General features: G+C 53.3%; 5 protein-coding genes across 5 annotated transcripts; 2 read left to right on the top strand and 3 right to left on the bottom strand.

The window, feature by feature from the left end:
• The first annotated feature begins 694 nt into the window (after positions 1-694).
• Positions 695-3,318, top strand: SMAC4_01244 (uncharacterized protein). The gene is made up of 3 exons (XM_003352362.2): positions 695-1,134; positions 1,207-2,273; positions 2,352-3,318. The coding sequence occupies exons 1-3, from the start codon at positions 1,095-1,097 to the stop codon at positions 3,036-3,038; spliced, it is 1,794 nt and encodes a 597-aa protein (XP_003352410.1). The 5' UTR covers positions 695-1,094; the 3' UTR covers positions 3,039-3,318.
• Positions 3,319-3,448: 130 nt separating this feature from the next.
• On the bottom strand, positions 3,449-6,619 carry SMAC4_01245 (uncharacterized protein). Its single transcript, XM_003352363.2, has 7 exons — positions 6,372-6,619; positions 6,242-6,295; positions 5,523-6,141; positions 5,273-5,463; positions 4,416-5,205; positions 4,203-4,352; positions 3,449-4,138 (listed from the first exon to the last, which is right to left on the bottom strand). Exons 1-7 carry the CDS (start codon positions 6,516-6,518, stop codon positions 3,855-3,857), a joined length of 2,235 nt encoding a protein of 744 aa, XP_003352411.1. The 5' UTR covers positions 6,519-6,619; the 3' UTR covers positions 3,449-3,854.
• Positions 6,620-8,475: 1,856 nt separating this feature from the next.
• Positions 8,476-10,098, bottom strand: SMAC4_01246 (uncharacterized protein). Its single transcript, XM_003352364.2, has 3 exons — positions 9,910-10,098; positions 8,734-9,726; positions 8,476-8,675 (listed from the first exon to the last, which is right to left on the bottom strand). Exons 1-3 carry the CDS (start codon positions 9,935-9,937, stop codon positions 8,608-8,610), a joined length of 1,089 nt encoding a protein of 362 aa, XP_003352412.1. The 5' UTR covers positions 9,938-10,098; the 3' UTR covers positions 8,476-8,607.
• Positions 10,099-12,433: 2,335 nt separating this feature from the next.
• Positions 12,434-13,802, top strand: SMAC4_01247 (uncharacterized protein; the record flags this gene model as incomplete). The annotated part of the gene is made up of 1 exon (XM_003352365.2): positions 12,434-13,802. The coding sequence occupies one exon, from the start codon at positions 12,434-12,436 to the stop codon at positions 13,667-13,669; it is 1,236 nt and encodes a 411-aa protein (XP_003352413.2). The 3' UTR covers positions 13,670-13,802.
• Positions 13,803-16,359: 2,557 nt separating this feature from the next.
• Positions 16,360-19,281, bottom strand: SMAC4_01248 (uncharacterized protein; the record flags this gene model as incomplete). The annotated part of the gene is made up of 2 exons (XM_003352366.2): positions 18,545-19,281; positions 16,360-18,265 (listed from the first exon to the last, which is right to left on the bottom strand). The coding sequence occupies exon 2, from the start codon at positions 18,085-18,087 to the stop codon at positions 16,360-16,362; it is 1,728 nt and encodes a 575-aa protein (XP_003352414.1). The 5' UTR covers positions 18,088-18,265; positions 18,545-19,281.
• Positions 19,282-20,417: the final 1,136 nt, after the last annotated feature.

Here is a 20,417-nt window from a genome sequence, read left to right as displayed (position 1 = left end):
CCTCTCTTCTAACGCGGATCGAATGAGGAGCACTGCAATTGCAAGGGTTGGGACAGATCGGACGGGCTGCCCTCCGTCCCCATCTGGTGGACTTTCCAGAGCCGCTCTAGCCAAAATCGGAGGCTTCCACTTGGTGTGGCCAGTGCGTTTCCATTAACAGCCCAGGTTCCAGCAAATCAAAGCCGCTGGTGATGCCCAGAAGGGAAAGGGCAGGGCACCGCAGCAAACGCAAGCGGGCGGGTTGAAGTCATCCCGCGTCTGGTCGCTTCGGACCATGGAAAGAAACGGGGCAAGGTCCCCCACTTTATGTTCAACTTGTTGGAGCTTGGGAGGTTGTGTCCGATTCAAAAGGTGATCTTGGCGGCAATGACATCGTGCGAAGAGAGCATTGATCGGTACTAAAGTTAACCGATCCACGACCTTTTTTTTCCTCCCAGATCGAACCAACCACCAAATGGAGACTTTTTTTGCATCGTTATGCCGTCTCCGCTTGCTACAATCATCGACCCACGGAATGGAGCAGGAAGGAAGGAATGCTGTTCGTTTATCAATTTTCCATGACAGCTGAATCGAATGGAGCGGGAAAGTAGGGGAGGGGAAGAGGTTGCTTGAGATGCGATGCGCCAGCGCTGTGACGGATGCCAGGAACAGCTTGTTGTGTGAACGAATCTTGGACGGTGGGAGAAACATCTAAATACAGACTGTGCGCATCATCACTCGTCTAGTCTTAAACTCACAAAGTCTTGGGTTTTGTTTCTCTCCGAACAGTTAAGTTGGGTCTGTCTGTACCTGTTGAAAGCTCCTGCCATCTGCTTAGCTCTTTGCTTTTTTTCTTTGTTGATCATCCCTCGGCGACTTGGCTACTTACTCGACTTTCTTGGAGGGAAAACTTCACCTACCTTGAAGGGTTCTCTCTTATCTTGTTCATCTTACCTTCTGTTCTCCAACTGCAAAGTTTGAATCTGTATACCCTCAAGACTCTTCAGATTTCCTCGACGTCTTGCGCAGAGAGAAGAGACGACGACAACGACAACGACAACGACAACGACAACAACAAAAGGCTTTTGGAGAAGGACACCATACACACATATATCATGGCTGAGATTCAAAGGCCACGAAGCGCCATTGTTGTTGGTATGTCTCTCTGCATTGAATCTGGGCTCTTTACTCTCAGAGCGTATACTAACATCTTTCCCAAACCAACAGGCGCAGGAGCAGGTGGTATCGCCATCGCAGCTCGTCTGGCCAAAGCCGGCGTAGACGTCACAGTCCTCGAAAAGAACGACTTCACAGGAGGCCGCTGCAGTCTCATCCACACAAAAGATGGCTATCGCTTCGACCAAGGCCCTTCACTACTCCTCCTACCGGGTCTCTTCCGCGAGACGTTCGAAGACTTAGGTACCACCCTCGAGAATGAAGGAGTCGAGCTTTTGCAATGTTTCCCTAACTACAACATCTGGTTCTCCGACGGCAAGCGGTTCTCGCCCACCACCGACACCGCCGGCATGAAGCTCGAGATCGAAAAGTGGGAAGGCCCAGACGGCTTCCGCCGCTACCTCTCGTGGATGGCCGAGGGCCACCAGCACTATGAGGCCAGCTTGCGACACGTCCTGCACCGCAACTTCAAGTCCATCTTTGAGCTGGCCGATCCCCGACTGGTCATCCGCTTGCTGTTGGCTCTTCACCCCTTTGAGAGCATCTGGCACCGCGCCGGGCGGTTCTTCAAGACGGACCGCATGCAGCGCGTGTTCACTTTTGCGACCATGTACATGGGTATGAGCCCCTTTGAGGCTCCAGCAACATACAGCCTGCTTCAGTACTCGGAGTTGGCCGAGGGTATCTGGTATCCACGCGGAGGCTTCCACAAGGTGTTGGAGGCGCTGGTGAACATTGGAGAGAGGATGGGCGTCAAGTACAGACTCGGCATGGGCGTGTCCAAGGTTCTCACGGATGGAGGCAAGAACGGAAAGAAGCCAAAGGCGACGGGTGTCCAGCTCGAGAACGGCGAGGTGCTCAACGCCGATTTGGTCGTGGTCAACGCCGACTTGGTCTATGCGTATAACAACCTCCTGCCAAATGAGATCGGCGGTATCGAACGGTATGCGAGCAAGCTCAACAACCGCAAAGCGTCGTGCAGTTCTATTTCCTTTTACTGGAGCTTGTCGGGCAAGGCACCAGAGCTGGAGACGCACAACATCTTTTTGGCGGAGGAGTACAAGGAGTCATTTGACGCCATCTTCGAGAGGCAAGCCCTACCTGACGATCCCAGCTTCGTAAGTTCTACACTCCTTTGTCTTTCCCTTCCTCTGTTTTAGTCCAACCACCCTCTAACCTCACCTCGCCCAAAACAGTACATCCACGTCCCCTCGCGCGTCGACCCCTCGGCCGCCCCTCCGAACCGCGACGCCATCATCGCCCTCGTCCCCGTCGGCCACCTTCTCCAAAATGGCCAACCAGAGCACGACTGGCCCACTCTCGTGTCCAAAGCCCGCGCCGGCGTCCTCGCCACCATCGAAGCCCGCACCGGCCTTTCCCTGGCCCCCCTAATCACCAACGAAATCGTCAACACCCCCTACACGTGGGAAACCAAGTTCAACCTCAGCAAGGGCGCCATCCTCGGCCTGGCGCACGACTTCTTCAACGTGCTCGCCTTCCGACCGCGTACCAAGGCCAAGGGTCTGGACAACGCTTACTTCGTCGGCGCTTCTACCCATCCCGGAACTGGCGTGCCGATTGTCCTTGCCGGAGCGAAGATTACGGCTGAGCAGATCCTCGAGGAGACGTTCCCCAGGGGCACAAGGGCGCCTTGGACGACGAATGAGGAGAGGAATAGTGGACGGATGCGGAGAGAGATGGATGAGAGGATCATGAAGGAGGGTGTCATTACCAGGGTTAATAGTAATAAGCCGGGCAGCGGCAGAAGGGGTAGTGATGCTTTCGAGAGCGCCATGGAGGTGGTTAATCTGCTGTGGCAGAGGGCGTTGCCGTTGTTGGTGGCGCTGGCTGGGGTGCTGTATTTCTTGTTGTTTGTGCGGTAGGTGTTTACTGGTTGATGGGATGATTGGATTTCACTTTTTTGATGAGCGAGCGACTGCGCTTTTTGGGTATCTTATTTTTTTGGTGGGTTCTTGGTTACGGATATTTTACTTGGGTATGAATGATTTCGTATATAAAGTCTTCGGGATACATGGTGGTTTTTCAATGAATTGGAACAAATCTCTACTTATTTCGTTCGTCTTATCCAAGATTTTCCAGTTTCTAGTGGCGGCTGTAAGATACACCCCAAGTCAACACCTATCAACAACCCATTACAAGAGTCAGTTAGCATGGTCGAGCGGTGTGGCAATCAAAGCTAACCAGAACTTCGCTCGCAACATCAAAACTACAATGCTATTGTCCAGAGTGTATGTAATAAAACAATACAGAAGTCCTTGCTCCCGTTGTGGTCGTCGCGGTATACGAGTACCTCTACTAGACTAGCAACTTGTGATGAATGCAACAATATCTGATCCTTCTCCTTTCTTTCCTTCTTTCCTTCCCCCCTTTCAGACATTCCATCATCTTCAACTGTCCTCCCATCCCGAGCTCGCCATGGAATTCTCATTCCTTCCCAATATCTATGCATCCATCCAACAAAACTCATTGCAAAAAGGGGTTTATTACAGAAGTGAAACTAGGAAGCAACGCAGCGCAACCCCAACCAAGCCATAACATACTCGCTCTTAAGCATGCGTCCCCTGTCTCAATGCTGACAAGACAGGACTCTGTTCTTTCCGCTACTTATCCAATACTCCTCACAATGTCACGCCCCATCTGCGTCCTAGATGGGACTCCGTTGAACCATGTATACATGATCAGTCATCATCATCAAAGATCTGATACGTATTCTGCAAGATGGTATCCACCACGCGAACCTGCCACCCGGCATCCGCAATGTTGGCACCGGGACCAGCAGTGCCCAGCAGCGTCGGCCCAAAAACGATGGCCAAATTCTGCGAGGTCATCCGGTTGACGCTCGAGTTGTCGATGACGCGTTTCAGGTGCAGAGTCAAGGCGCGGAGGGTGGCGTAGTTGGGATCGGGAAGGCTGTTGATGATGGCGTGGAGGGAGTCACGGCGCACTGTTTCGTCTTCGTTTTCTGTAGGGGACGAGCGTATTAGTGTATTGGACTTTGACTACTGGACAGAGGAGAGATTGCTTACTGGCTGCCTCGATAAACGACGCGTAGTGCTCCTTAGTCAACAACGGGTCGGGGAGATCGCGGAAGAACTGCTTCAACAGGCCGGCTACACTGTTGACGTCGTGGAAGAAGTTTTCGGGGTTGCGGAAGTCGAGATTGCTGGAACCAGAATCTGGACATTTCTCGTTAGCCTTGGTTCAACGTCAAACAAGGCGCGCCAGGTTGTATCACATACCTGTGTCAAAGAGAGTCTTGAGCTTGTTCACATGGGGCACGGAGCCAGAAAGTCGGTATATGCCTTCGAGGCCAAGGCCGAAGAGGTCCACAGCCTGGATGCACTGATAAACAACCATGGGAACCGCCAGCCCATCTCTCTCATATAACCTGGATAGCGACACACCAAACACTGGCCGCGTAGGCTGAGCCATTGGCGGTGTCGACTGTCTGCCCTGTGCAGGACCGGCAGGATATCCCTGCTGGCTTGGATTTGGTAGTGGCGCTGGGGATTGCGGAGGAGGTTGACTGAATGGCGGTGGTTGTGGTGGTTGTTGTTGTGGTGGCGGCTGAGATGGCTGTTGCGGTGGTTGTTGGGTTGGGGCTGGTGGTGATTGAGCCTGGGAGTATTGGAATGGTAGCGCTCCCAGTTGTGGAGGGCCCGAGGATGAGATCGATCCAATGGCGCCATTGTACCTGGAGCTTGCGGCCTGGGCCTGTTGGGTCGCCGCACCCCGAGAATCGCCATACTGAGGGTTAAAAGGGGTGCTCATCTGATTAAGGATATTTCCGTGGCTAAAGCTACGTTCATGCGAAGGCTGTGATTCCGACTGCTGAGCAGATGCCATCATCGGAATCGAGGAAGAGCTTTGGCCGTAGTGATGGCCCAGAGGCGCACTGGGAGTATCGTTCAAAGGTCCTGTCCTTGAGTTCATCGACCCATATTCTCGGGAATGCGAGGGTGCTGTTGGTTGACTGCCACCCGGTGGCACATATGGAGTGGTAGTAGTGCGATTTGCCGGATCCAGGAGCTAGCAGAGGAGTTAGTTAACTTGATGACCATGACATTATGACAAGATTTATGCGATAACAGCTTACAACGTTCTTTTCATATTTAGGCTCCCCCGTCCTCGGAGGTAGTCGCGGATACTGGTTGAGAAGATACTCATCCAGGTCCTTGTCATTATTGATGGCCTGTACGCACTCGCGCAAACTGCGTGCTTCCGGTCCATTTTTCAGAGGGCTGATACTCAAGCCGTTACTAAGCAAGAGCTTCTCATTAAAGGATGCTGCCGGTCACATCATCAGCATCATGCCGTGGGAAGAGAAACAATATTAAAACACTCACCGAACTTTTGCATTTGCAAGACAACACCTGCGTCACACTCTCTAACAATCTCTTGAAGGGCCCTGATGGTGTCCGGCCGTATCTTGTTGAGCAGCTCTCCGCGTTCCTGCTGTACGGTGTTCACCTTGGCCTGGTAATCCTGATCCGCGGCCTGGGCCTTTCGCAAGAGGTCTTCTTCATGCTGGGCAGCTGACTTGGGGCCCTTGAAGCCGAACATTTTGCCTTTTTGTTGACCAGTCGTGTCGCCGGTGCGGGCTCGGTCGTACTCTTCGGCCAAGGCATCGTACTTGGACTTGGACTTGCGCATAGCGGCCTCGAGGTCGGCCACTCGTTGTTCGGCCGTCAGTCCACTTTGCTTCCATCCTTTCCTGGATTTCTCGGCAATCCCAGCAAGCTCCAATAGGTCCTCGTGCATCTGGTGGAGGGACATGGCGAATTGGGTTCCGTTTTCGGCCATGCGCTCGTGGATCGTCATCATGTCTTCGTAGGCTTTGGCGAAGGTTCCGCCCCTGTGTTCCGAGCGGGATGAGCTCTCGTGGGATGCTTTGCAGAGTTTTCGGAGGCCGTTCGCATGTTCGTCTTCGAGTACTGAGCGCTTTTTGAGGAAGGTCGCGAATTCCTATATGGAGACCCCATTAGACTGCTGTGTCTGGCCCAATTGGCAGGTAGAGATTCGATCATATGGTCGTCGTAGTAGTCGGGATTCGAGGGGCTCGTACCTTGGCGGACGCAATGCTCTGTTTCAATCGGTTGAGCATCGTCGCAATGCCAATCTGTCTCCGGAACCTACAGGTTAGCAACTAGATCGGCGTCGTGGGAGGTGACTCGTCCGGTCCGGTCCGTACGCACCTCTGAGGAAAGCACATCTTGAACATGCGACTTGGTCTCATCGTTGGGTGTTGGCGCTGTAGGCGGGCCAGGCGCTGCTGCCGTCACCGGGCTGCCGCTGTCTGGTGTCGGTGATGCTGCTGGCGCAGATGCATCTCCTAAAGACATTGCGAATATGTTGTCGCCCTCACAGGCAACAGGCACCTCGGGGTGTGTGTTGGGTCGCTGGGCACAGATTGGGTGGTGATGGGAGTGGCGTGTCTATGTCGGGGAGGAGATGTCAAAATGCTAATCGCAAATAACTTTTTCTGCTATGTTAGACAAGATGCAAGAATTGCGCATTAAGGGTCGGGGTCGTGGTCTGGTCGGGGTCAGGAGGAGTACGGAGGGATCATGAGCGCGGGTTAAGCTAAACGTTCCGTCGTTGGCCCGATGATTGGAGGGTAGGCGAGTGTTTGGGTGCCCGATGGGGGTGGAACACGGGAAATGGATCATCCCCATCCCCCTGGCGTTGGCGGCGGCGGCGACGGCGGCTGTACCGCTGCACCTCATTTAATTCTCCAGAATCCACTCTAGAACCACTTCCGTGCTAGGCGGCAGGGGAAGCTCACAAGGTTCTGACAGGGACCAGGACCGCCTGAGCTGCAGGTGCAATGGTGCACTGTCGAGCTGCTGCTGCTTCATCTTCAGTGGGCTCCACTACTATCAATGACGCCCCACCTCGCGTGCCGTTAACCTGCCGTGAACGTGCCGCCCATGCTAGGATGAAGGTGCAGTGAGGTACGACCGAGAAATGGAGGAGGGTCATGATGCCCTCTTGCTCTGGGCCTAAGCTACCATCCTCTTCCACTACAACACTTTAACTCCCAACTTGACTTTGTCAACTGAAGCATCACAGGTGTGCAACACCAAATTGGATGATCCGTCTGGTCACCCACACTAGATATTCCATGTCCGGATTCTGTCGATACGCCAACACAACAATTTTATTCTCGTATTCAGTACATGTTTGACACAGAACGTCTTGTTGGTGCGCATCTTTCACAGCATGAGTCGGTAGCAAGGGACCTATCGTCCTTCTTCTCTTCTTAATTCATTCAAACCGACAGCACCTTATCACGGCGGAATGGGAAAACGAAGTCAGGCACCATTCATGATACCAAAAGGGCAGCAGCGCAATAACGTCGCACGTTTTCAGCATGCTTCGTTCCTACCTCTACCAATACCGTGACCGGGTCGAGGCTTGCCTGAGCGCAACGGGAGGAAGGCCTAAGTGATGGGCGGACCAACAATCTTTAAATTGAGTGGCAGACCATCGACACCCGGTCTTACTATATAACTTAAGAGGGCTTACTTTCTGGTACCCATGCTGGCGATCAATCACGCCCCACGGAATATGCCTCGAAATACAACTCGTCATCCCTTGCTTTACGGCGATACCCGTTATTTCGATGGTCGGTTTGGGCGTATTCTCGGCCTTGGCATCGAGCAGACACTTTGGCGTGTGGTAGAGAACCTCAACCCGACTGACACTGGATGATATCTCTCAGAACATGGCTACCTCGAGAGCTATATGGCAACCCGGATCGTCTATTCTACGTCCTGGAAACCGCTCAAAACCAGGTTTACTGACAATCTTCCATGCTCCTTGGATCGACTTTTCCTCTGCAGCTCGATCTCAGTATCTAAAACACCACGATTCGGTCTCGTCTTTCCCGCCTACTTCTGTTCCACAACGTCGAAAAAGGCGAGTCCCATGACGCCGGTGCTCCTGCGCTTCGTCTAGCTAAGACTCCAACGTCTGCAAGAGACCGTGGATTGGCACTCCCCTGCATCATTAGGCAAAGCAATCCAAGATATGGCCTTTGCCATGTCCATTCCACAGCAGACATTGGCTTGTCAACAGTTCGATGAAAGCTTCTCCCGCCATTCAACAAGACGGGCTGCTGCATCAAGCATGCCTCTCTGAACGGACAACATGCGATAGGCGCATGGCAGCAGTCGGGTACATGCATTCGTTCGATTCCCATAAACGAGACCATAGGACAGATCACACTTTCCGGTGGTGTCTCGCACTCTAACCGCACGACACCAGATGGAAGATGGAAGAGAGAGAAAAGCACGAAGGTGAATTTGTAGACTTTTTGGTTCGTAAGTTAAGCTCGCATCAATGCTCCATGCCAAGTTCACCCATGAAACTCCCTAAAAGCAACCGAATATGGTATTTTCCAAAACTTATAAAATGACCCGTCCAACCTTAGATGAGGCCCTTGAAGATGGCAGCCTCAGCATTAAGGATGGAGGAACCAGCAGCTCCAATAACAGCTACGGACAGGTATCAGCGCAAGATCTCGAGACACGTTCAGGGCAAAAGGCAACTTACTGTTGTGGCTCAAGGCAACAAACTTGATATCAAAGATGCCGCTGTCGTCCTCTCTGACCCGACCAACGCTGACAGTGTATCCCTTGCAGAGATCACGGTCAAGACGGGGCTGGGGCCTGTCGGCCTCGTCAAAGACCTTGATAGGGGGCTTGGGGGCCGAGGGACATCCCAGATTTTGAGCATCAGAAACGTAGCTGCGCAGGGCGTCTTTGACCTCCTCGGCAGACGGGGGCGGGCGTTGGGCGAAACGCAGCGAGACGCAGGCGGTGTGGCCGTCCAAGACAGGAACACGGTTGCAGGCTGCCGACACCCGGAGCTCCTTCTGGTCCTCGAACGCAGTGGCGTCGGCATTGAGAGAACCCAGGATCTTCTGGGCCTCGGTCTCCAGCTTGTCCTCCTCGCCCGAAATGAAGGGCACGACGTTATCAATGATGTCCATGCTGCTGACACCAGGGTATCCAGCACCCGAGACAGCCTGCATGGTAACGACGGATACGTTATCGATCTTGCCGAAACGCGCCTGGAGGGCGGCAAAGGGGGCGACGAGGCCGATGACGGCGCAGTTGCTGTTGCATACCAGGAAGCCCTTGTCGAGGCCGAGGATCTTGCGCTGGTGGGGGATCAGGTCGAGATGGTTGAGGTTGACGGTCGGGACGACGAGGGGCACGAGCGGGTCGCGTCTGTAGTTCTTTGCGTTGGAGAAGACGGCAATGTTGGCGTGCTGGAACTCCTTCTCGACATCGCCGGCGACATCGCTGTCGAGGCCGCTGAAGACAATGTCGCAGTCGGCAAACTCGCTGGCCTTGCACTCGCGGACGACTAGGTCACCGAACTCGGGGGAGATGGGGGTGGATTGCTTCCAGCGGACGGCATCGCGGTACTTCTTGCCAGCGGAGCGGGAGGAGGCGCCGACAGCGACGAGCTTCAGGACGGGGTGGTTCTGGAGCAGCAAGATGAAGCGCTGGCCGACGGAGCCGGTGCAGCCCAAGACACCTGCGGGACGTCATGGGAACGGTTAGTGCTCGGGCCGGTATAGTATTATTTGGCGTGTGTGATTCGGAGAGCCGGAGCCGGGCATGGGTCTGTCCGGTCAGGAGACGGGGGACACATGCTGAACACATGCTGCTGAAGTGCCCCTTGGGGAACCTTAAAAGGTGGGGTGTCGTAGAGACTCACCAACGTTTCTGGTAGGGAATTGAGACATGATGACGAGCTGTGCTGGGAAAGTGAACCAAGAGGACAAAGTGATTCAAAAGAAATGGATTCTCTCTCAAGTTGTTGGGCAGGAAAATGGTTCAGATACAGTAGGAAGGTGAGTCAATGGCGCTCTTTCCTCCCAGACAAGAGGCGGGATCTGCTCCGCAACTTTTTCTCTCATTGCCTCTCACAAATGAGTCGCCAGCGGCTCGGCGCCCCGCCACAGGGTTCCCCAAGTCTCCGGCGATCGGAGCGGTGATGCACTCGTTGTGGGGCCAGACACGGGAGCTCCAAGCGTGGAATTTGGGGGACTTGTCAGCACACTTTTGTCGCTTTCAGTGACAGGAACAGGGCCGGGCCAGACAGCGTCCGTGGAGGTGTCCAGGGGCATTAGGGTCGGATGCTCGCAAGACAGGGTGTTCCCAGGGCTGCATCTTAGCTCCTAACGCTGGAGGGTTGCCGTCAGCGGTCGGGCTGGTCCGACTTTGGAGCCTTTGGTGGAGGCGGCCCTGTCCCACTCTGGGGAGTAACCTCCGGGGAGTCCTCTCCTCCGTACTGGTACGGTATGGTACGTATCGCTGGATGGTAGGGCTGGAACCCGTTAGACCCGTCCACATTTACGGGTCACGGACTGTTCCGTTCCTGTTCCCCTCATTCATTCTCTTCACACCAACTGCAGCAAAAACATTTTCTCTCCCCCTGATCTTCATCTCAACATCAACACATCCGGTTCAGGAGCATCGAGTCGTACATCGTTCGTGCAGTGCGCCGCACATACAGCTTCACCGCAGCAACAAGCTCTTCTGGATTGCTCACTTTCTAGAATGTGTGCTGCATCTGTTCGACGTTGCACACAATCCTTGGCCGTCACCATGACCGGCTTTAACACGACGTCGTTTACAGGTCAGCATCAAGAGAAAAAAAAACGGGAGAAAGAAAGCACAACATCAACGTCACCCGTCGTGATCACAACCCAACCACGCTTGGGCAAGGGCTTTATACAGGCAATCCCTGTGATCTCACGATAGAGTCAACACTCCCCGCCTATTGTCGAGCTACCCTGCCACTCTTAAGTCGCTTGTCAGTGTCCGCTCCAAATCCAGCACAGCACCCGCAGCCAACGATGGTCTTCTGGTGGCTTACCAGATGTGGAGAGGGGAAAACATGATGATTTCCTGGATATGATGCATGGGGTGAGCAAATGCCACATGGGGTTGGCCTGGAATTGAGCCCCAGATTGTTGGGATATTTCCCCACCACGTTCGATACGTACGGGATCTCCCATGCTTGTCACCCAGCCCTACATACATACCCCCCATCATTTGCCTGGTCGAGCAGTGAACAAGCCGACTGAGAGCTCAAAGAAATACGACGGATGCCTTACCAGGTCACCATCCTTGAAGAACACCAAGTTTGGCACGATGCCATGTCGCCTACTCTCTACGTCCGAAACATGGGCATGGGATCATATCAAGCTCTTTGTTTGTTTGACAGACGAGTGTCACGGAGACTACCTGTCCAGCCCACGGCACTGAGATTCCCCCCCGTCAAGCGGCTGGGTACCACCTCTCTATCGCACCATGTCCGGAGATCACGTCCACGATGCCTGTCCCATTGGGAACAGATGCAGTCTTGGCAGTTCCCAATACTCCAACCATTGGAGGAAGCCCAGTGACGCAACCCGTTCTATAAACGAAGGGAAGCGAGCGGACGACAGCTGCCACTGACTTTGTCACGTAACGCGCCTCGACGCCTTGTTGGACCAAAGTCGGGAGGATGGCTTGCCATGGCGCAAATACTAGTTAGCCGCTTGGCTGAAAAGAGTCAGATAATCTTTCCCCTCTCTTCAGCTTTGCCCACTGTTCTATTTATGATAAAGTTATCACTTTCGAATCCCCGGTTTAGTTGCTCTTCATCAGCCGGTCACAAAAGACTGACTGCCACTTCCCGTTCTTCTTCCTCTCTTTTGGCCCAAGTCATTGTAAGTCCTAGACTTAGTCAGGGTAGAGCTCTCAGCCGTAAAATCTTACCTGCTTACTCGTGTCAAGTTCTCATCGTTTCTTCCCTTCTTCTTTCTGGACTTTCTTCACCACCACCACCACCACCAATCATTGAGCTGAAAGAAACACAATTCGACGCCCTCCCTCTTCAGCCCTTCAGCCGCTTTGATCGGTCATAAGCTTCAAGCGCCCTAATTGCCTCGGTTGTTAACGACCGTTGACCCATGAAGATCACTTACATAACTCCAAACTCCACTGCTACCTTACCCACACAGCAACAGTCCGAGTGATCGGATCCAAACTTACCTGATTTGTTCAAGAAACCTGCTCGGATAACTTGGTTCCAACGTTCTCGGCAGATGGGTATTAAAGACAAGACCTCTAAGCAACGACTTCAGACAATCGGGCACTTGTAATTGCCATCTGAGTTTGTCTCTTCGCACAGCAACTTCCAGGTTGGACGCCATTATCTACCACCAAAAGTCAAAGAGAAGCCTGCAATCATGGATAACTCTATAACAACAGACGATTTCTCTTGGTCGCTTGTCGACACTATCAAGCAATCGCCACCCATCGATGTCACAGCTCCTTACGATACCAAGTTTCTTGCAGGCAAGACCATCCTCATAACCGGCGGGGCATCCGGCTTCGGTGCCGCCTTCGCTCGCAAGTGGGCCAAACACGGCTCCCATATCATCATCGGCGATGTCAACGACTCTACCGGCGAGGAGCTCATCGCTGAGCTCCGCTCCCTCCCCGGCTCCTCCAAGCATCACTACTTCCAGCACTGCGACGTGACCAAATGGGAAGACCAAGTCTCCCTCTTCAAGATGGCCGCCCGCGCCAGTCCCACCCGCGGGATCGATGCCGTCGTAGCCGGCGCCGGTATCAGCGAGCACGGGGACGTGGCCTCGGGCGCTCCGGGCGTCTTCGATAACCCTGCCGGTCTCGACTCCGACTCCGACAACATTCCACCGCCGCCATTAAACGTCCTCAACGTCAATCTGACAGGTGTCATGTACACTACCCACCTCGCTCTCTTCTGGCTTCCCCGCAATGGCGGCGTCTCTCGCCTTGACCTCCTCGACAGTCCCCATCCAAGCGATGACAACAACCAGCCGATCCCAATCCGCGACCGTCACCTACTCCTTGTCTCCTCCATCGCCGGCCTCGCACCCCTTCCCGGTCAAACGGAGTATACAGCTTCCAAACACGGCGTGCTCGGTCTCTTCCGCGCCTTACGCGCCACTAGCTGGACGAAGGGCATCCGGTGTAATGTCTTGTGTCCGTACTTTGTCGATACACCCATCGTCCCCTGGCGCGGCATGGGGCTGTTGGCTGGCGGGCCGAAGGCGGAAATTGAGGATGTGGTGGATGCGGCGACAAGGTTGATGGCTGATGAGGGGGTGGTGGGAAGGGGATTGGTTATTGGGGGGAGGCAGAGGGTTGTGGGTGGGAGGTTGGTGACGTTGGGAGATGCTGAGGGTGAGGTTTTGGAGCAAGAAGAGGAAGGAGGAGGTAGGGGCATTAGGAGTTCGCCTGGGGCAGTGTGGGAGGTGCATGCGCATGATTACGAAATGGTGGAGGTGTTCGTGTATAGGTTTGTCAAGATTTTGAATATGGTCAGGACGGTCAGGGGGTGGGTTGGGACGTTGAAGGATTTGTGGGGGATTTATTTGAGTAGGAGAGGAGGAGGGAAAGCAGCGAAAGCAGCGAAAGCGAAGAAGGTGATGAAGTGAGGATGATGGTTCTCTCTTGCGACTATGAATTTGGGTATGGCAGCTTTGTGCCTGTGGATATTACGACCGACACGGGTAACTTGGGATGGTTTGGTTTGTGTGTGTGTGTGTGTGTGTGTGTGTGTGTGATGCTGCGAGTATATCGTTTCCGGGCTTCAGGATTTGGCGGGTATCTCCCCTAGCCAGAACAATCATTTTATGCATACCAGAAGAGACTGGATGTGGAAAATCTGAATACGACCTGGCGGATGAAGAAACAAAAATGAACGGACAAGGAGGAGCATGAAGGATGAGGGATGAAGGAAGCAAGGAACTCCGGCTATCTTTGGATGTCCATATCAAAAAGCGCTCGCCCTTGAGGTCTATGACGCATGGCTTAGTTAGCCAGCCTGATGCTAATGATACATAACATGATGATATTACTGTGGCTCGATAAATGGGTTGGTACGATTAAGGGGCCTTCACGAATGATGTATTGTATGCATGCACTTATGAATATTATGTCAAAAATCTTCCCTCTTCACAAGTGTCCAAAGAGGATGAAGGGATAGAGAAGGAAAGGATGAAGAGAGGAGAAGGTATGGCGGGGAAAAGAAGGAAGGAGTGAAGTGAACGTGAAGGAAAGAGCGAACAGGCAGACAGAGAAGGAACGAGTCAAGAGGCGATGGCCAAACGGTAGCTGAAAAAAAGAGAACAAAACAATCCCGGCGGAAGTGCAACTAGTACGAAAAGTGTCGTACAAATAGATTATTGGGAAGATAACCAGGTCAATTTAACGTCCACTTCCACCTCTCTGGGGGCGATGTCAAGGAACCAACAACTGAAGGGTTTTGATTAATAAAAAAACAAAAATAAAAAAATGAAAGAATATAAGGTTCATCCAGCATATCCACCAGTATTTCTTCCATCCAGAGTGAAATAGAACGATGAGGCCGCTGATACACGTAACCGTGAAGAATATGGCCTTTCTGACCGATCCCCGGTCTCCTACAGATCCTTCACGGGTAGGGTTCCTTTAGAAAGAGTCTAGGTAGACTACGTGTGACAGCCTAGTTACCAAATGAGCACAATATTCTCCCATCGATTTAACACGAAGGCACGTGTCTTGGTATAATGCAGTGTGAAAGAGACTTGAAAGCCACAAGCTTGTTCGCCAACTTGACTTGTTGGGTAATTCCGCTTTAGTAGAAATATACCGGTACAAAAAGACCGACTGACATCAAACAACACACTAGCTCAAGGCAAAACCAGAGTACAGAAGAAAGAAAGAAAGAATGAAATACTCGCTAATGATATGGACGGAATATCGGATATCAAAGTGCGAACAGCAGCCCTCCATCCCATATAAAACTCCACCGCTAGTCTAGATGCTGGGGAGTAAAAACCTTGTGTCATGCGTCCTTGTAGAAATGCCACCAAACCAACGGTCTTCCACAATGGATTTGTGGTTTTGTCGGTGGGGATTTCCGTGACACTGGGCTGAGGTGGTTGTTGTTCGTGTGCCACCGGGAGGTTAAGCATGTGCTTTGTTGTTGGTCGGTATCGGATGAAAAGAGGATTGCCGCAATCGCAATCGCAATCCCAGTCGTTCAAGAAAGCGATGAAGAAGTTGTATACATGAACATAGCGCCAACACAAAGGATAATCCATCCAAAGCAAAAGCCAACGATGTCAATAAATTTTATGCAAAAACATTTTCCTGTTTTATGTGTATGAGAGGTTGGTATCATGTCATCCCATGTCCTTCAAGTCTTTTGCCGATAACCCCGGAGATGTGTTCAGCCCAGTTTGTAGATACGTGCCGTACCCATATATGATATGTGTGTAATTTTTCTTCTCTTGTGCCATATGATGTCAAAACGATCCGGGATTTAAACTCCTTTCACCGCATACGAGGGCCGCCGTACATACACAAAGGTGTTTAAAATGATGAGGATTGGAAGAGCGCACCATTGTGTGTATTTTCTCTTGCACCGCAAGCCGCCTGCATGAATGCCAGTGTGTTTGTATGTGTTGCGATATGCCACAAGCCAAATAACAATAACTCCTACGGACCTCTTGGATCCATGTCGCCCATGCTCGTTTCTCTCCCTTGGATGCTGATGATAAACCGATCGTGACGCCGTAGGCCGATGCCAATCCCTAGACTCCACGCACGCTGGTGTGGCCACGAAAACAGCTCTTGAACCATGGTCGAAGGCCAACAGACGCTCGCCCTGAACAAAAGCCAAAAAAGAGACCGGGGAAGCACAAGGGGAACTCCGGCAAAAAGAGAATCCTCTACGACTCCAGCGCGCTGGGTGAAACGCAAAAGAAAAGAAAAAGAAAAACAACGACGACGTTAAATTAAGAGGGAATCGTTTCCATGTCGAAAAAAAACAACATTCATGTGTCCACACGCACCATGCGCCAATGCATGCCATGTCGAAGATGCCAGCCGTATGCAAGCCGTAGCCACTGTGCCTCAAACATCGCCTACCAGCTCCAATCAACACCCCATGTCCATGCCGCTTTTCTTGTCCAATCGATCGGTGCGAGGCAGAGAAGAAAAGATGTGTAAGTGCAGTAATAGTCCAAAACGTGAAATATCCTTTTCTTGAAATACGCAGAAAAAAAAGGACAACAGGTCGGAAATAACAAGAAGATCTGAGAAATGCCATCCGGGAGGCAAGGGCGCCGGCTGCGTATCATCATCTTCCCATCATGTATGCCGGGAATTGCGCCTGAGAGTTGCCATTCAGCTGCGCAGAGCCGTTGAAGCTCGAACCCCAAGGGTTCTGACCTCCAGGAAACGGGGGCGGGGTATACTGGTTGTGTCCGTTGTTCAGCATGTTGGGCGACCCTGAGTACAAGGACCTGTTCATGCCCAAGCCAGGAGGGGCAGACAATCCTGGAGGAGGTCCACTTGCGGTTGTGAAACCAGTGTTGGGCCCGTGAGGGAAACCGTTCATGCCGTTCATGGGGCCTGCGCCATTCTGGCCAGGCGCCTGACCGGTGCGAACGCCCAAGGGGTTCTTTGAGAAACTCAATCGCATGCCGCCCTTCCTGCTGTTGCTGAGCGTATGACCATAAAGCTCGTTAAGGGCCTTGGTGGCAAAAGAAACGTCCTCGAACTCGACAAAGCACATGGGTCCGTTGTGCTTAGTTCTATAACAAAGGCGCTTGTATCCCCGCACTTTGGAAAACACGGCCTTGAGCTCTTCCTCAGAGGTGTCGATGGGCAGATTGCCGACATAGAGGGTATTACAAGGAGGGTTCATGTCGGCGGGATTTGCGGGCGGGTGTTGGCGATACGGCTGAGCATGGGGCATCATTGGGACGGGGCCACCCATCATGTTGGTGGGTGACATAGTAGCAGAATGCGCTCCCATTCCCCCCATGCTAGATTGGGAGTAGTGCGACATTGATTGCGGCATAGTCGTGGGAACCGATGTGTTTAGCGACAAGTTTGCCATGCGCGTGATGGGAAGCTGAGATGAGGTAGACCGGCGTTGCTGGGGGCCGCCTTCAGCAAAGCCGCCGATTTCCTTGAGAATCTCGCCCGTTTCGTCATCGTCTGCAGAATCGTTGTTGATCAAGGTCTTGCCGGTCGCGCGACTACCGTCAGTGAGGTAGTTTCCAATGGGCGATTGAGCCGAGAAAAGGTTCTGGTAGTGCGCAGTGGCCTCGGGGCTGCCCAACTCGGTGGACCCGTACGCAGTATTAAGGGGCGGCGACATTCGGTCAAGAGATTGGAATGTGCCATTGAAGCGCGACACTTGTCTGGAAGAGGGCGCCGTCAGCGCCGTTGGCGAAGTGACCGCCGATGTCGCAGCGGAGACGGATGTGTCAATCGAGAACCTGGCACTCGAGGATGCGGAGTCGGACTGAATGATCTCAACAATCATTTCGGCGTCGTTGGTCATGTTGGTCTTGCCATTCAAGAGTTGCCTCGTCTCTTGCGCGCCCTCCAAGGTCTTGAATGTGAGAATCGCGGTTCGGAAACCAGCGTCGTCCGACACATCGGCGGGAAGAAGCTCGGCCTTGACGAGATCCTTGGAGAGGGCCATCATGAGGCGCAGCTGGTCTTCGGTGAAGTTGGCAGGCAACTTGCGGATGCGGGCGACCGCATAGGACGGGGAGGGCGTCGCGGCGAACGGGGTTCCGACAGGCTTGGCAGCGTCGCGATCGAAGGGGTTGCCAGCTGTGTAGTAGCCGACGGGAGAGGTCATGCCTTGTCTGTTGTTGAAGGCTTGGGCAGCCTGAGCGGCCGAAGGTCGCGGTAGGTAGGATGAGGCTGCCATTGTGTTGGTTGTCGCGGTGGACGACGAGAAGGGGCTCGCGCGGTTGGAGGCCAGAGAAGCGAAAGAGTTGGCGTTGACGGTGACGGAGGAGGTTGCGCTCGGGGCGTTCACGTTCTGACGATGATCCCCGTTCATGCCTCGCGGTGCGTTTGGTGCATGTACAGGTTGGAGTCGCTAGAAATAGAACGGGTCTTGACTGGGGCGACGATCGGACGTGATTGATCGAATGGGCGACGAGCCGTCGGCAGGTTGGCAGTGGAGGAATTGGGTTCGCAGAGTGGATGCGACGGCGACTTTGTGGAGAGTAGGATGCCTGGTTACGTCGAGCGTGTCAGGTACCGTGCTGGATCTAGTCCGTACGTATGCGTACACCACCAGACCACCCTCTAGAATACGTGTGTGTGCGTGTTGACTCGCTCGCTTGAGAGATTGAAGGAAGTGCTAGGTGCTAGCTAAGGTATTCGCGTGCGCCGTTCGGCAGCAGGGGGTCCGGGATACGGGACAGGTGGGCAGTAAGGATGAGGACAGGACAAAGAAAGCGTGGCAAGAAACAGGCGATGGGGCTGGGCCTGGGGGGTGGAATCAACCTTACCTGTAGGTTATTTACCAAGACGCGACAGGATACCCGGTCAAGGCAAGAGCTTTGTGCGAGGGTTCGTGGGTTGTTGATGTGATGACGATGAGGGGTGCACAGCCAGAATCTACCGGCTGCTTTTGCTCGCTCTTGTAGTGGGCGGTAGTAACTGGTGGTTGTGGTTGTGGTTGTTTAGTGGCAGCTCGTTTCTCGCTGTGTGCTGGATGGGGGAAACAAATGCAATGCTGCCTCTTGAGTGTAGTGTCTGCTTGCAAAAAGGTACGAAGTAACGAGGTAACGTGCAAAAAAGCGACAGAAATACAGCAGCCGAGTTTGCTAGATGATTAGGTGGTGAATGAGTGGGTGTAAGTGTCCAGGTGGTGGAAGGGAGGGAGGGAAAAAAAAAGTTGGCCTGGGGTTGTGGAGGAGGAAGAAAGTTGAATGTCTGGGTAGTGGTGTGGGATGGGGGAGAGCTTTGTGCAGGAATGGAGTGACCTGTCGCAAATGGGCAAAAGGGGAGCGAACCGTCAGTCGGTTTCTGTGTGCGAGTGTGGGCGTTCGACGAAACAGTTCCCGGGGTGTTGGTGGTGTCTGGGTGAGCGTGCCAGGATGGCTATGGTAGGATGAGAACAGAAGGGAAAAAGTGGAAGTGCAGGTGGAAGGGAAGGGGACGACGGGACTCCGGGAGTGGGCAGGCGCGATCTGGACCTGGACCCAAGGATTTTTCCTAGGAGGTGAGCTTTTGAATTTGTGGTTCGCTTTTGGCTTTTGGTGCTACGGACTCTGCACGGGATTCTGATTGGCTGCGCTGGGCGACTGAACGCATCCTGCATTTGAGATTTTGGTCCCTCGGGGCCCCCCACTTGTGACTCGATCGTTCAATGGGAAGCTTCCCAGATTGTGTGTGCTTTTAGCTTTTCGGCCCCCCGCCCCCGGCTTATACCATCGAGAGAAGGAGGAGCTACACTGAAGTAGAAAATCCGCAAAAAAGACACGGATTGCCTGTTCAATAGGAACGCGCGAGGCTACTAACGACATCCGATCTTTTTGGTGGCAGGCGCGGCGCCCGTGAGCAGCCAAGCAGTCAAGCAGCCTCGACCAAAGACACACAGTTGACGTTGGCTACCACCGGTGCTCCTTACTTGGTAAGTACCTGAGCTAGGCCGGATTCAGCACAGCACGTACGCACCTCCAACTCGTACCTGTCGATTGCAGAGAGACAGTGTCGCTCAAGTCTGGGCAAGAGTCAACCAGCAGCACTTTTATATGCACAACCCCATCCACCCACAAAATATCAAAGGTCTATCGACTGCTACGCGAATTCCACGTGACGGAGTCAGGACCTGATAGAAGACGCGCGACCACTTGGAGTAAAATTACATGCTACCTCTACGTACTCATGTTCAAGGTACGCAGGACTCGGCGAGACGTGATATTCTAGATAAGGCAGGCATTCCCGTCACGTCATTGGCTGTTCCTGAACACTAGCGAGTTAGTGCCCGCGTGGTGGAGACATGGGCCATGAGCCAAGGGCAGGGCAAGGGGGGGAAGCCTGAGGCCCTGACAGAGGAGGGATGGGTGATGGGCGGGTTTCTCGGTCTTCGACGACTGGCCATCAGTGGCCGCAACAGGGTAACCTGCAACGCACAGAGTGTGGTTCCCAACGATGGCGCGCATGCACGAATGCAGGACGCTGCAGCTCGACGACTGGAAGCTCAAAGCCTCGAAAGGATGGATGTGCACCTTTACAATTTGGCGCGAACACAGGAAGAGGCAGAAGCCAGCAAGACTGCGCCTATTCTCTGGTCAGTGCAGTGATAAAGTGGCAGCCGGGGGATTCAGACGGGCGTGGTGAGCGGACATGGGCAGATCCGGAAGAACAAGCAAATGC

This window comes from Sordaria macrospora, chromosome 1 (assembly GCF_033870435.1).
Source record: "Sordaria macrospora chromosome 1, complete sequence".
NCBI classification, from domain to species: Eukaryota; Fungi; Ascomycota; class Sordariomycetes; order Sordariales; family Sordariaceae; genus Sordaria; species Sordaria macrospora.
The sequence above is the reverse complement of the archived record's forward strand: the minus strand, read 5'-3'. Positions and strand labels throughout refer to the sequence as shown.